This window comes from Aethalodelphis obliquidens, unplaced genomic scaffold, assembly GCF_003676395.1.
Source record: "Aethalodelphis obliquidens isolate GAN/ISIS:26980383/991018 unplaced genomic scaffold, ASM367639v1 scaffold79, whole genome shotgun sequence".
Classification (NCBI taxonomy): domain Eukaryota; kingdom Metazoa; phylum Chordata; class Mammalia; order Artiodactyla; family Delphinidae; genus Aethalodelphis; species Aethalodelphis obliquidens.
Window position 1 is genome coordinate 7,565,314 of NW_020838023.1, and position 16,294 is coordinate 7,581,607.

The window sequence follows — 16,294 nt, forward strand, 5'->3', positions numbered from 1 at the left end:
GGACACATGTTCAGAAACCTGAATCTTGGATGACTCCAAGGTTTTTGGCCTGAGCAATGGGAGGCATGGAGTTTTCATTTGTTCAGAGAAAGAGACTGAGAGAGAAGACTGGGAGAGGTGGCAGGAGTCAGTGGTTCGGGTTTGGACATGTTAAGGTGGAAATGCCTAATAGATACTCATGTGGAGATGGCAGATGGGAAACCATTGCACGCATGGGAAACTGTGGATCGGAGGAGTAGAGTGACTTTGCCAGGATCCGATGATAGTTGAATGCAATACCTAAGATCTAATTTCAGGTGTCCTGGTTTTTGATCCATTAGTTTTTTTTATTTGTATCAGCCTATAATAATAGCTTTGACTAGAAAAGAAAGGCACAGAAGATTTACCTAAACCTCATTTATTTCTAAGAATGTGTAATTGTTTGCTGCTATTCATTCTCTACAAGGAAAACTTTTTTTCTTTGTTGATGTGTTAATGTTCTTTGTTATCAGTTACTATCTGGGTGAAATTTTTCATATGTAAGTAGTTCAGAAGTCAGAGGTGCTGTGTTTTGGGAGTCTTTTTTACATGTATGTTATTTAAAATTGCGTTTATTGCAAAGTGCCCTTTATTGCACTGAACTCCAGAAAAATTTTATTTCTCGTTTACTGCAAAGTGCCCTTAAGTCCACCCAGAAACCTGAGAATCTCCAGTGTTGGCTCTAACAGTGCTCGGTTAGCCTGGGACCCAACTTCAAGAAAGATCAGTGGTTATCGGATTGTATATAACAACGCCGATGGGACTGAAATCAACGAGGTAAGCTGTGGAACAGGATGTGCGTTTTTCCGGTGGTTGGGTCTTAGTTTTTTATGGCTATGTAACTGATCATCCCAAAACACAGTGGCTCAAAGCAGTACTAATTATTTATTTTCTCTTGCTGTTTCTGTGGGTCAGGAATTGGAGTTGGGTGTGTATTTCTGGCTTGGGATCACTCTTGAGACTGTAGCCAGGTAGTGGCTGGAGCTGATGTCATCACAGCAGCTTCCATGTTCATGTCTGGTACCTGGTCTGGAAAGACTAGACCAGCTGGGAGTTGAAGCAGTGCCACCAGGGAAGCCCTATATCTCTAAGTAGATTCTTCACGTGATCCCTTCAGCATGACAGCTTTCGGGGAGTTGGACTTTTTACCTGCTGGCTCAGGAGTCCCCAGACATGCATCCGGAGAGACAGAGAGAGTGCTGGGTGAAAGCTGTGTCACCTTTTGTTACCTAGCATCAAAAGTCACAGAAATATCACCTCCACCACACTCCATAGGTAGGAGACGCCACAAGTCCCTGCATGGATTTAAGATGGGGAGGAGAACAGTGCCAACCTATGGTGGGAGGCAAGTGGGATGAGAGATAGATATTGACACAGCCATCTTTGGAAAATACAGTCTGCCCCAGCGAATAGGGATAAGGAAGTGTATGTATCTTGACACAAGTAGTAAACTAGAAATATCAGTGTTTTTCAGGTTATCCCTCTGCTTTTTAGTAAACCGGCATCTGAAAGACCCTAGTTCAATGAGCTTACATTGAAAACTGAATCATTCAGGTTTTGTGCAGGAAGATACTTTCAAATAATAGAACTTATTGAAACCCATGAAGATACAGTATTTTGCACTCAGTGACGAATCCTCTTCAGAAATTCTCTCCTTGGAAATATATTTTCGCAGGCTAGATAGCAAAGTTATTTTTATTTTTTTTTCCTTATCTTGGTCCAAGAAGCTAAGACAACAAGGGAAATAGGTTGGATTACATGATTTCTATTTTCTGACCAAATAAAGCACATATTTTCATATGCAGAGACAAACTTTTTCCTACAAGTAAATCCAAGCAATATTTTGCGGAATGTGCCGTCATACGGGACACTAGGCAATGAATGGACCATAACTGCACATTTGCTAACAGCACAGAAATACTGTTCAGCATCTTTCATTAAATCGTCAAAAATCCCGAGGGCAAATAATTCTGACAAAGCTGGAATCTTTAGACTAGCTGCTTTGCTTTTGAAGATGAGATCCTGGAGTAGAAAAAGAAGGAAGTCTAAAGCACCGAGCTATTGGTGTCTCTTTGTTATCACCAAGAAATAAACTACTTTCCCAAGGGTTGCAAATTCAGCTGTGTAGGAAGGTTATTCAGATAATGTAAATGAGTGCAGAAATTGTCACACCTGCAAAGAAATACAGTCTCACCTGTTTTTCTTGAAATATGAAGCTACCTTAGGTTATATTTCATATTCCCATTTTGGGGACATGCATGTAGAAGAAATTCTCTACTGAAAGACAACAATAAATGACAAGGGACAATGGGTTACAGTGACACGGATGCTGGGTGTGGTGGGGACTACCCTGCCGGGGAGTTTGTACATGTTCATCCAAGAAGCAGCCGGTGTCAGCTCCTGAAGACGGTTGCTGCACAGAAATCTAGCCGGGGGCTGCCCCAGGTCTTGTTCCCCTTGACAATGTGACCAAGGATTTTTATTTCTGTGTGAAACTTGCCAATTTTAAAATGTTGACTCATTGAACAATTAAAATATCAGGGCTTCCCTGGTGGCGCAGTGGTTGAGAGTCCGCCTGCCGATGCAGGGGACACGGGTTCGTGCCCCGGTCCGGGAAGATCCCACATGCCGTGGAGCGGCTGGGCCCATGAGCCATGGCCGCTGAGCCTGCGCGTCCGGAGCCTGTGCTCCGCAACGGGAGAGGCCACAACAGTGAGAGGCCTGCGTATCGCAAAAAATAATAATAAATAATAACATAACAACCGTATTCACCAGCATATTTTTTTCACTGCAAAATATTCTTATTTGGTGATAATTTTTCTTGAAATAAAAATAATTTATCATATATATGTAAATATGAGTTATATAAATATATTTTTTATTGAGGTGTAATTGACATATAACATTATATTAGTTTCAGGTATACAGCATGATGATTTAATATTTGTATTCATTGTGACATTTCATAATAGGTCTAGTTAACATCCAGTTAAAAAAAATTATAGCTGTTCTGGCCTCTCATGGCATTTTACGTTATTTGCCTTTATAAATAATGACTCCAGACTAATAATATATTTTTTAAGAAATACATCTGCTTTTTTGCAGTGTTTTTCAATCTTGGGAGTGCCTTTGGCATTTGCTATTTCTAATTTGTATTGTGCTGGGAAATTAGAAAGCTATGTTTGATAAAACTGAATTTAATATGAGTAAATAGACCATGAATAAAAGTCTGAGAACATTTTATTTGAGTAAAATGCATAAACAATGTGTAGATTTTGTAACATTTCCATTTTGACTGGTGTGTGTGTTCTTAATTCTTAATTGTTAACTATGCAGTTGAGACTAAAGGTTGCTGGATAAGTGTCTTATGTAAATCAAATATTACTTTACCTAGTTTTGGAATATATGATTTTAAGGGTGAATATTCCTACCATATTTTGCTTTACTTCTATTAATTTAAGCTTTTATTTAAAGATAATGCTACAATTGGATTTTTAGGAAATTCCCAAAATATTCTGGAATGAATTTCAAAATATCCCAACTAAAATCTACTTACTACATAACATGTAATTGATTGTAAAAGCTTGTTTTCAACTCAATTCCTATTTCTCTGCTTCACTTCCTCCCATCTTCCCTCCTTCACTTCCTCTTCCTCCTCTGTGTCTTTTCTGCATGACCCCTCTCCCTAACTTCTGGAGACCAAAAACAAATAAAACAGAGCACTTAAACAAATGCTGCTGCTACTGATGATGGTGATGGTGATGATTATGATGATGGTGGTGATGGTGATGACGATGGTGGTGATGATGATGGTGGTAATGATGATAGTGATGATTATGGTGATGATGGTGATGGTGTGGTGGTGATGATGGTGATGGTGATGATGATGATGGTGGTGATGGTGTTGATGGTGATGGTGGTGGTGATGATGATGATGATTATGGTGATGATGGTGATGATGATGATGGTGGTGATGGTGTTGATGGTGATGGTGGTGGTGATGATGATGATGATGATGGTGATGATGGTGATGGTGATGAGGATGGTGATGATGGTGATAATGATGATGGTGATGATGGTGATGATGGTGATGATGGTGATGATGATGGTGATGGTGATGATAATGATTATGGTAATGATTATGGTGATGATTATGGTGATGATGGTGATGAGGATGATGGTGATGATGGTGATGGTGATGATGATGGTGGTGATAATGATGATGGAGGTGATGATGATGATGATGGCAGCTAACACACATTGAGTGCTAATCCTGAGACAGCCTCTGAGGTTTTTACAGAGAGCACCTTGTGCAAATTTTATAGAAAAAAATGTTGCCAAAGCCTGACCTGTCAAACTGCAGAAAGAAGTCATCTCAGATAGCATGTACTATGAAAAGATTTGGGGAAATGTGCAAACATGATGGAGAACTAAAGTGCTGCCATTTGAGTTTTAGAAATGAAAGGCCATAGTTTTTCGACTCTGAGAGACAAGACCAGTCCCCTACAGCAGTGACTCAACAACAGAGCCCAGAGCAGAGCCCAAGTCCCTCATTCCTCATCAGGGATTCTCTTCATCCATCCTAGAATAGGCTGAAGTGAAGTTTTTGCTAGATAGTCTGAAAAATTTTTCTCAAAAATCGTTGCATAACAATGAATCATAGTCATTTGTTACCATTTTCCCAAATTCACCTCTTACATCTTAAAAGTACTACCAATAAAATGAGTTCCAGAACTTAATCTAAAACATAACAAGTAAAAATAAATGATACCTAGAAGTTTTCATTTGATGAAATAAAATGATCAATAATTAATGCATAAAATATGGTCTGTTCAGCATCAAATAAAATGTTTTTAATAAACTAGATCTTTTCAACAGATATATATATATGTTGAAAAAAAATATATATATTCAATATATAATGTTCAAAATACATATGCCTTTACATATTTATATGTGTGTGTATATATATATATATATATAAATATACACTTATATATAAGTATACCAAGGCCTAACTGTTCATTCCAGTTAATAGTTTTATGTCTGCAGGAAAGTTGGTTAAGGTCTTTGTGCTTCAGGTTCCTCATTTGTAAAACAGTCATTATAAATACCTAGTGTTTGACGGGGGATAGGAGGCTAAATAAAACAATGGATGTAAGGTCCTTGGCACATTATAAGTGCTCAGTAAATCTTAGCCATTACGATTCAAAACAACAGAAAGCAATAGGAAATATAGTTTAGAAGACCATCTTGAACTCATATTTTAAGTATTTGTCTTCTCTGTGAGTTTAAATAATGGAGCCATACTGTAAATAGTATTTACAAACAGAGAATTTAGAGCGTGAAACCCTTGTGTTTAAGTTTTAGGAACTAGCTGGCTTTCCCTTGGGCAAGTTCCTTAACTTTTCGGAGTCTCATTTTTCCCATCTTCCACTTAGGGGTAATAACGAGCTACCTTACATTGTTGTGGTAAGGATGTAAGTACAACTAATGCATGTAAAGCATGAGATAATACCCAGACCAGAGTAAACATTAAATGCTAAGAATTACCCATAATATTATCAGGCCTAGATTCAGAAGAAGATAATACATATTTTCAATTAACTATTGGCTATGTAACCAACACCCGGCCTTAAAATAACAACCCATGATTATGTAACTTGGGCAGGCTCAGCAGGGTCAGCTTGTCTCTGCTCTATGTGGTTTCAGCTAAGGTGACTCTTACATTCATCTGGGAACTTGGCTGGAACTTCCAAGATGACTTCAATCCATGTCTGGGGTGGCTGAAAAGGCTGGGGTTGGCTGGTGCTCTCTAGCAGAGTGACTCAGAATTCCAGAAACGTGAAAAGGGAAACTCCTTCCTCCAGGGCTGGCAATCCTTCTTTTGACTTGAGGTCAATTCCTTCAAGATGTCTATGGTTTCTGGATTAACTTTTTGCTCAGATGAGCCCCCTCCCTTTTTTTTTAATCTCTTGTAAAATGGATCTTTGGTGCTTCCATCTCAGTTTTCGTTTATGTATTCTGTTCACTATAATTCAACATACAGTAGCAAAGAAGCTAAACAAGGTCCTGACCTCAAGGGGCTTACACTCTATGCAGGAAATAATAAACATCTTCTACTAGGAAATAAAATGATTTCAGGCTGGGATGGGTGCTAGGGAGAAAACAAACAAAGGCAATGTTAGAGAATCACCCTACTGAGATACGTAGAAAAATGAACACCCCCATGAGGAGGTGAGATATAAGTACAGTCCTGACAGACGGTGAAGCCCTAATTTTGAAAAGAGCCAAGGAAATAGGGTCTCAGACAGAATGAATTGCATGTGCCAACTCCCTGAGGTGGGAAAGACATGGAAAGAAAGTTGGTGTGTCTGACCAGGGATTTCTCTTTTTATGTGAAACTTACCAATTAAAAAATGTTGACTCTGGGAGGGAGATGCAAGAGGGAGGAGATATGGGAACATATGTATACGTATAACTGATTCACTTTGTTATAAAGCAGAAACTAACACACCATTGTAAAGCAATTATACTCCAATAAAGATGTTAAAAAAAAAAAAGTTGACTGATTGAAGAACCAAACTAACAGCAACTGTGCTCACCTTCTCCTGCATGGTTGCTCATCTATTTAACTCCTATAGAAGTTATAGTGCATGTCTGGCTACTCCTAGCAAATCCGGCTATAAACATTACATTTATTTGTATTAGCGTTGCAAATTTTGTGTACTTCACTTTCTATACCTTTAATGAATGGAAATAATATTGCTTGTAACTATGTCATGAGAATTAACTGATAGGTATTCTATTTAAGGTTGTAAGATTAGAAATGTGAATATCTAAATGGTTTTATAATTTAGTATCTCTTTTGCAGTACTTACAGCTCTGCTGCCAGCCAAGTGAACTGCAGACAATAAAATGGCTTCTGTTTCCTATATTTATTTATTTTTTAAACATCTTTATTGGAGTATAATTGCTTTACAATGGTGTGTTAGTTTCTGCTTTATAACAAAGTGAATCAGTTATATATATACATATGTTCCCATATCTCTTCCCTCTTGCATCTCCCTCCCTCCCACCCTCCCTATCCCACCCCTCCAGGCGGTCACAAAGCACCGAGCTGATCTCCCTGTGCTATGGGGCTGCTTCCCACTAGCTGTCTACCTTACGTTTGGTAGTGTATATATGTCCATGCCTCTCTCTCGCTTTGTCACAGCTTACCCTTCCTGCTCCCCATATCCTCAAGTCCATTCTCTAGTAGGTCTATGTCGTTATTCCTGTCTTACCCCTAGGTTCTTCATGACATTTTTTTTTTCTTAAATTCCATATATATGTGTTAGCATACGGTATTTGTCTTTCTCTTTCTGACTTACTTCACTCTGTATGACAGACTCTAGGTCTATCCACCTCATTACAAATAGCTCAATTTCGTTTCTTTTTATGGCTGAGTAATATTCCATTGTCTATATGTGCCACATCTTCTTTATCCATTCATCCGATGATGGACACTTAGGTTGTTTCCATCTCCGGGCTATTGTAAATAGAGCTGCAATGAACATTTTGGTACATGACTCTTTTTGAATTATGGTTTTCTCAGGGTATATGCCCAGTAGTGGGATTGCTGGCTCATATGGTAGTTCTATTTGTAGTTTTTTAAGGAAGCTCCATACTGTTCTCCATAGTGGCTGTATCAATTTACATTCCCACCAACAGTGCAAGAGGGTTCCCTTTTCTCCGCACCCTCTCCAGCATTTATTGTTTCTAGATTTTTTGATGCTGGCCATTCTGACTGGTGTGAGATGATATCTCATTGTAGTTTTGATTTGCCTTTCTCTAATGATTAATGATGTTGAGCATTCTTTCATGTGTTTGTTGGCAGTCTGTATATCTTCTTTGGAGAAATGTCTATTTAGGTCTTCTGCCCATTTTTGGATTGGGTTGTTTGTTTTTTTGTTATTGAGCTGCATGAGCTGCTTATAAATTTTGGAGATTAATCCTTTGTCATTTGCTTCATCTGCAAATATTTTCTCCCATTCTGAGGGTTGTCTTTTGGTCTTGTTTATGGTTTCCTTTGCTGTGCAAAAGCTTTTAAGTTTCATTAGGTCCCATTTGTTTATTTTTGTTTTTATTTCCATTTCTCTAGGCGGTGGGTCAAAAAGGATCTTGCTGTGATTTATGTCATAGAATGTTCTGCCTATGATATAGCTATTATGACTTCTTTCTTTTGCAGGTTGAAGTTGATCCTATTACTACATTCCCTCTGAAGGGCTTGACACCCCTCACCGAGTACACTGTTGCCATTTTCTCCATCTATGATGAAGGACAGTCGGAGCCTCTGACGGGAATTTTTACCACAGGTAAGCCTTATTATGGTTTGAAAAGTTTCCAAGAGTAACTGTATGGAAACCAGAAGCTGGAACAGCTTCTTCAGTTGTGATTTTGAAGAGATTGCATTTTAATATTTGTTTACTTTATAGTATTATTACCCAATGAACAATTAGGTGAGTAGAATGCCTACTGGCTAATCATGTTCTTTCAAAGCAAGGGAAAGAGGGACAGGACCATCTAAGTTCAAAGGTCTCAGTTAAATAAAAGTGTGCATTGTTTCTTCCTGATCTCACACTGTTTCTTTTGTTCTATCGACATAAAATTTTCACATTTCTTCCATTGATATATGTGTATATTAAGTTGAACTTCCAAAATTAGAGCTCTCCAACAGTTTTTTTTTTTTTTTTTTAATGTCAGGTTATTATTTATTTATTTATTTTTTTGCGGTACGCGGGCCTCTCCCGTTGCGGAGCACAGGCTCCGGACGCACAGGCTCAGCGGCCATGGCTCACGGGCCCAACCGCTCCGCGGCATGTGGGATCCTCCCGGACCGGGGCACGAACCCGCGTCCCCTGCATCGGCAGGCGGACTCTCAACCACTGCGCCACCAGGGAAGCCCCTCCAACAGTTTTTGACCTACAAAAAATGACGGTTTCATACCATTTAACCTAATACATCAATCTATAGCCAATAATTATTTTCATGAAGCTTGCAATATTAATACAACAATATGGGATATTTTAAATACTAAAATGAAAAATAAAGCATGAATGCATTATTTTTCTTTTCTATATATACCTTGTAGTCAATAAATATAACTTCTTTTTGCCTCCTGGTGGAAAAATTCTATTGTTTGCTTTCTGGACCTATCATGAATTGCACTTGGAAACAAATTCAGTGCTGTATTGAGATGAGAAGGTAATTTGGAGAGAGATGAGAAATAAGCTGGACTGAGAAATAATCTTCACAGAAAAAAGTTCAGTAATTTTGCAAGATCTCGCAAGGGCTAACTGTAGTTGGAATTCTCATGGTATCCTGTCAAAGAGCTTTAAAATCTCTGATTTCATATAATAAAAATCAATGACTGACCATTCATTTTCGGTGTAATTAGATGTTATGGTCTCTGTTGTACATCCCAGAAGTGTTTAAGCAGTGAAATAATGGATGTCTGATAAATTATACTTCACTCCTGATGGCAGCCACATGTACAAGATTAAAAGGATGAACGTTCTTCTCTAGGATTTAACTTATTACTAGAGAGTGATTTAGGCACCAACGTGAATAAAGCTAAAAGTGACATTTCTCAGGCCTCTAGGGCATCATTTTGTTAATTTCTTCAAAATACTTGGAAAATAGTATCTTTGTAAAGTAATGAATATGGCACTCTTATTTTTTTTTTTCATAGTTAATGAAAAGGGCCAAATAGAGAATCTAAGAGTTCTGGAAATTCCAGGAAAACTGTAAAAATCTGCTGTGTCCCTGGTCTTCCTAACTTGTTCTGTGGGTAAATGCTGGAAACAGAAACATAAGCCCACACTGGACTAATTCGCGCTGCTTTCCCTGCTTCCATGTGCTTTCCTAACACAAGAGATTCACCAGAGAGTCTTTTCTACCTGTGGCCCCGGGGAGCTGCTTGAGTTATGGTTTTCTTCCCTTCTCAGTTCCCTAACAAAATCTCCCTCCTTGGCTTACAGAGGAAGTTCCCGCCCAGCAATACTTGGAAATTGATGAGGTGACAACAGATAGTTTTAGAGTGACCTGGCATCCCCTCTCAGTTGATGAAGGGCAACACAAGTTGATGTGGATTCCAGTCTACGGTGGGAAGACTGAAGAAGTGAGTTGTCTGAGGCTGAAAATTAATCCAGGGCGTTTTATCTGGAAGTGAATGCCCACTGCTGCATTTGAGTTGGTCTTTGTTTTAAGACACATTGAGAATCCCAAAAGTAATTACTATTTTCCATGACCTGGAGTTTTACAAATGTCAAATCATATGACTTTTGTAAAATTAAAATGCATTCTTGCTAGGGCTTTAGTTATATATGTTATGGATTTCCAGATTCTTTGATAGTCATAAATGAAATTTTAAAAAACTTCAAAAAAGGCCCCTTTTGCAATATTAATCGTGTATTTGCTGAGAGATTTGAAAAGAAAAAAGTCTCTGGTTTGACTTTAAAATTGAATTCAACGGCCCTGAAGTTGTTTATGCTTAGTCACTTATTGCTTACGCTCGGGATAACATCTTTCCATTTTATTATTTTTTCTTAACTTTTTCCTATGTTATTCAGGTAAACCCAGTTACTAAGCACCAAATACTTTTCAGGTTGTCCTAAAAGAAGACCAAGACTCATATGTTATTGAAGGCCTGGAACCTGGCACTGAATATGAAGTTTCCCTGTTGGCTGTACTGGATGGTGGAAGTGAGACTGAGGTAGTGACTGCCGTTGGGACCACACGTAAGTCTTGGTCAGGCCAAGGTGGACTTCACAAGCTCCGACCATTTATTCTGACACACTCTTCACGCCACCAGGTTCCCTGCACATCAGCCTTATTCCTGGCTACAGAGGCTTTGTCCCTAGAACTCTTCATACATTTTTACCTTTAATGAAAGCAATATGTGGAGCATCTTATTAGACTCCTAGTCTATCATCACCTAAAGGCAGGGACCATATCTGTCTTGTTCACCATTATGTCCCCAACACTTAGCACAGTTCTTGGCATATTTTAACTGTGCAATGAATATTTTGTTGAATGGAGGAATGGTTGGATGGATGGATGGGTGGATAAATGGATGGATAAATGGATGGATGGATGGATAGATGAAATAAGTTATAAATGAGCAAACAAATAAATATAGGGCAAAAATGTCCAAGAGTTTCTGGAATTTCCCAAGTTGATCTTGGTTCCAAGAATCCACAAAATTCACTTGCTGATTCATTTGTCCCTTCATTTTTTAAGTATGAGGTATTAACCACATATTAAATTATCTTTGATTGGGTTCCCTGGAGCCAGATTCTGAAGTAGAAAATTGCATCCAGAAGGTTTATTGAAGAGTGTAGTTGGGAGATATATCTGTAAGGAAATAGGACTTAGGGAGAAGCTAAAACAGAGCCCTCAGCTAATTCTATTAGAAATTCTGGACCTGGTATGACCCTTCTGAGTGGTCCCAAGTTGAGTCAAAGGGGCTGGGCCTTTCTATCCCCGCATCCCCAGTGATTGGAGGCAGGCCATCCCCTGACAGAGTCTGCAACCCCAGGCAAGGCAGTTACCAGAGCTCTGAGCCATTGGCAGCTGTACTCCAGAAGCTGCTGGATGAGTATGTTGTTGAAGAGGGCATCTAGGCGGATCACCACACAGCAGCTCCATCCACTGGTTGTCCAGGGTGGATACAAGAAATAGCAGATGCACTTCTTATTGTCTTCCTTGATGGTCCTATTTGGCAGCCCCTTTACAACTTGACCTATAGCACTGTTTAATTTCCTTTCCTCACCATGGTTATGCCCCATTTCAAAGTAACTGGGAGGTTTCACAATTTTATAGATGTAATTCAAGTGTTTATATGAAGGCTGGTATCTGTGATTAGAAACTACCTTCTTTGGGTTTGTTTCCTTATCTGTGGAATAGATACAATGTCTACCTTACAACTCACTTCTCTCTTGCAACCGTGGTCAAGGTTGTTGTGAGAAACAAGTGACATAATATAGGTGAACTTTTCTTTGAAAACTATAAAGTGATATACACAAATGTGTAGAGTTATCATCATTACAGAATTTTAAAGTGAGGAATATTTTTTTAGTTGACAGTGTTTGGACAGAACCGCCTACGACCGAAGCACCTACCAGGCCTGTGACATCAGGTAAGGACAAATAGAAGCCTGTTTACCCATAAGAAAAATTTGATTTAAACAGAAGTTATATTATCCCAGTTTTATTTGATTTATATGATTGATTAGGAACAGGGCATACCAGTTCAAATTTCACGCCCCTCAGAGCTCTCAACCTCTTCTTATCCCTAAATGCTAATTGGTCTTCTCGTCTACTAATCAGTATCACTGTGGTACTCTCTATTTTTCCCATCTTTGTTTTGAATTCCCATTCTAATCTTTTAGAGGACATTAGTATCCAGCCCCAGGAGTCTCTGCCCTACTCTTGGTCTCAGTGCCTTCTCCTATTGCTTTCTGTTGAGAATTATTCATATCATAGTTTCCATGCATTTCTGTGGGTAACTGAGCCGTGGCTGGTGTATTGGTGTTCCTACATTAGCTATTTTCTCTCTCAGCTTAACTCTCCCCTCCATTATAATATACCTCCCAACTAGTTGTCACAGTCAACTAGATTAAGCAAGTTTGTTGATATTTATTTCTTGACCTAAAACCTTTCAGTGAATCTCCAATACCATTCATTTATTCATTCGTTCACTGATTCATTCATTCTTCAGTTAACCTTTACTGAGCCCTTCTTTATGACCCCACATCTCTTAATCATAACATACAAGATGCTTCCTAACTGGGTTCTGCTTCCCTTCCTGGCCTCAACCATATGTTTCATGCTTTTCCCATATCCTCCTGCCATCTAGAACTCCTAACCCTGAAGGTGAGATGTTGCATTCTGTACCTACAGCCTAGTAGGTAAAGTTTTGCCTGATAAATGTCACTCTCCTGTCTCCTCTGTGACACTTTCACTATTTTTGTCGACTGTAGATCATTGTATGTCTTGAAGGCCTAACCAGTCTGACATACAGGAAAAGCTCAATGAACGTTTGCTGAATGAATGAATAAATGAATGAAGAGAAGAAAGAGTCCATGGAGATGGACAGAATGAAAGGAAGTTGGCACAAGAGGGAGAAGAAACAATGGGACAAATGAGAGAGCAGTCACTTTGGGAGATGAAAAGGAACGTGTCAGAGAAAACGAGTGAAGGAGTGTGGACAGATCTCAGAGAAAGGATGAAATCCATGTGGCCTGAGTGGATAGAGGCAGCCCTGGTGGGAGATTTGTGCTTTGAGTGACAAGTGTTAAAACAGAAATGGGGGAGCAGGTGATGGGATGTGTGTTGGATGCTAGATTGCACGCCGAGGTTGACCACATTTGGTCCCTCACGCCCACTTCTCCAGCTCAGCTCTAATGTGAAGTTCTCACAGTCGTGCTCCCCTTTGGGCTCCCCTTCTGGTTTCCTAGTCTAAGGGCTGCTCCCCAGTTCCCCTTCTTAGTGTATATACAGAGCTGGTGGTTTGAGGGATCCATGATCTCACCTTGAGATCTCTTAAGCCCATTTTTGTTTGCTACCAGTAGGTATCATGGCTCTCTATTAACTAAAGCTGAGTTGTTCTCGCTTCACCTGGGTCTACATGGTAGAGATACATTAAATGATACTTGTTGTCATGTCCACAAATCATCTCTGTAGCTCATTTTGAAATATGACGGATGAAAAGTTCCTTAAATACTTGGTTGTGTTTATTCCAGTTTTCCGCACGGGAGTCAGAAACCTGGTTGTAGATGATGAAACCACTTCTAGCCTGCGGGTAAAATGGGACATTTCAGACAGCAGTGTGCAGCAGTTCAGGGTGACCTACCTGACTGCTCAAGGGGACCCTGCTGAAGAAGTGGTAGGAACGGTCTGTATAAATACAGCTGACTAGCAACTCCACAAGTTTCCTGACTAACCAGGCTAACGAGACTATTTCCTGAGATTAACGCAAGCTTTACTCCCGTTTCTTCATTTCTCTGGAAACTAATGTTTTTGCTTGATCCAAACTTAACAACTGGTCTCCTGATGACTTTCTGTCTCCGAAACGTGCTCCGCATACAACCTGCTTTAAATTGATAAAGCATCTGAACCTTCTTTACCGCTTTGCTTCTGTTGCCTTGACAACTTGTTAGAGCACAAAAATTGGGTCATAAACAGTCCATTATACATTTGTCTGTGTGTGTGGGTGTATGTGTGTGTGTGGGTATACTTTTGATATGTAAATTTTTAATATATAAACTTCTTTTATTTATTTATTTTGGTTGTGTTGCATCTTCGCTGCTGCACGCGGGCTTTCTCTAGTTGCGGTGAGCAGGGGCTACTCTTTGTTGCAGTGCACAGGGCTTCTCATTGCGGTGGCTTCTCTTGTTGTGGAGCACGGGCTCTAGGCATACGGGCTCAGTAGTTGTGGCGTGTGGGCTCTAGAGCGCAGGCTCAGTAGTTGTGGCACTTGGGCTTAGTTGCTCCGTGGCATGTGGGGTCTTCCCGGACCAGGGATTCACCCGTTTCCCCTGCATTGGCAGGCGGATTCTTAACCACTGCAGCACCAGGGAAGTCCAATATATAAAATTCTATATGTATATATACACATATATAACTTTTTTGCCCTTGGGAATCTGATTAAAAGTTTTTAAATGAAGCATAACTCAAAGGTCTTCTTTATGCAGTTGAAGTGTTCCTAATGAAATGCCATCCATTAACAAATAGTGGTATTTTTCACTGACATTGACTCTCTTTGAGCAGATTTATAGTCATTTCTAATGTATTCTTAATCATGAGTGTCTCCCTGTGGGATTTAGGTTTTTATGTGTTGAGTTTTCTTTAAGTTGTTTCATCTGTATTTGTTTTTCTCTATTGAAAACCTGGGTAGACTCTTTTTTATTAAGAAATAAAGTGTTTTTATTTTTTAAAATTAAAAAAAATTTTATACAGTTTTTAGAGGTTAGTTTCCATTTACAGCTATTACAAAATATTGGCTATATTCCCCACTTTGTATAATATATCCTTGAGCCTATCTTACACCCAATAGTTTGTGCCTCTAACTCCCCACCTCCCCACCTCTCCCCACCGGTAACTACCAGTTTGTTCTCTATATCTGTGAGTCTGCTTCTTTTTTGTTTTATTCACTAGTTTGTTGTATTTTTTAGATTCCACATATAAGTGATATCATACAGTATTTGTCTTTCTTTGCCTGGCTTATTTCACTTAGCATAATGCCCTCCAAGTCCATCCAAGCTGTCACAAATGGCAAGATTTCATTCTTTTTTATGGCTGAGTACTATTCCATTGTGTATATGTACCACATTTTATTTATCCCTTCATTTGCTGATGGACGCTTAGGTTGTTTCCATATCTTGGCAGTTGTAGGTAGTGCTGCTGTCAACATTGTGGTGCATGTATCTTTTTGAATTAGTGTTTTTGGAAAACTTGGGTACAGTCTTAATCGTGGCCTTCCCACGTTTTCTTTATTTACACCATACCATTCCTTTTACTCTAGAACCTGAAAATTGTTTCCTAGGCACACTTCCCATCAGGCCCGATAACTCCGGTTTGTATCCAAGAGAAATTTTTCCTTTTAGTTATGAAATATGCTTTATTTAGCTTCATGAGTTGCATTTCTTTCCCTCTGCTGCATTATATTTGTGACACTCTAGGAAAGAAATCTCCACATACATTATTGTTCAAGAATAGCATTATTGTGCTCGCCTCGGCAGCACATATACTAAAGTTGAAACGATACAGAGAAGATTAGCATGGCCCCTGCGCAAGGATGACACGCAAATTCGTGAAGCGTTCCATATTTAAAAAAGAAAAAAGAAAAAAGAATAGCATTATTATCCTTTCTTCCTTTTCCTTACTTATAAAGCCTTTGGTGGCAAATTATTTGTATCTGTATGATATCAATACATAAACCATGGTTTGAGCTCAAGAGTCTCTCAGGAAAGTACTTAATTTCAAGCTGATGGATGAATTGTTGTAGAATATAATGATAACACAATGGACAGTAACCACGTCCACTGTGAACAAGCAGAAGGTCCATGAAATCGGTCTGGGAGTACTTTTGGAAAATTAATGGACACTTGAACAAAATAGGTTGAATTATAAATTCACTCGGATCATAGATTTCAAATAATCCATGATTGGAAAATTCAAAAAAATTAAAATTGTGCTTAGCCGTGGTAACTAAAGACCTAATTTGGATGTTT

General features: G+C 39.0%; 1 protein-coding gene and 1 non-coding gene across 5 annotated transcripts in view; both read left to right on the forward strand.

The window, feature by feature from the left end:
* COL14A1 (collagen type XIV alpha 1 chain) overlaps nucleotides 1-16,294 on the forward strand; it is a 257,518-nt gene that overhangs the window by 105,974 nt on the left and 135,250 nt on the right. For 3 of the 4 annotated variants that reach the window (XM_027092565.1, XM_027092562.1, XM_027092563.1), the window contains exons 14-19: nucleotides 656-795; nucleotides 8,249-8,375; nucleotides 10,041-10,180; nucleotides 10,667-10,799; nucleotides 12,140-12,199; nucleotides 13,805-13,956. In XM_027092565.1, coding sequence (XP_026948366.1) covers nucleotides 656-795; nucleotides 8,249-8,375; nucleotides 10,041-10,180; nucleotides 10,667-10,799; nucleotides 12,140-12,199; nucleotides 13,805-13,956 — 752 coding nt within the window. The remainder of the gene's footprint in view (nucleotides 1-655; nucleotides 796-8,248; nucleotides 8,376-10,040; nucleotides 10,181-10,666; nucleotides 10,800-12,139; nucleotides 12,200-13,804; nucleotides 13,957-16,294) is intronic. The other variant, XM_027092564.1, reaches the window with a different exon arrangement.
* On the forward strand, nucleotides 15,787-15,893 carry LOC113612609 (U6 spliceosomal RNA). The gene has a single exon (XR_003429897.1). It is a non-coding gene; the product is annotated as a U6 spliceosomal RNA (small nuclear RNA).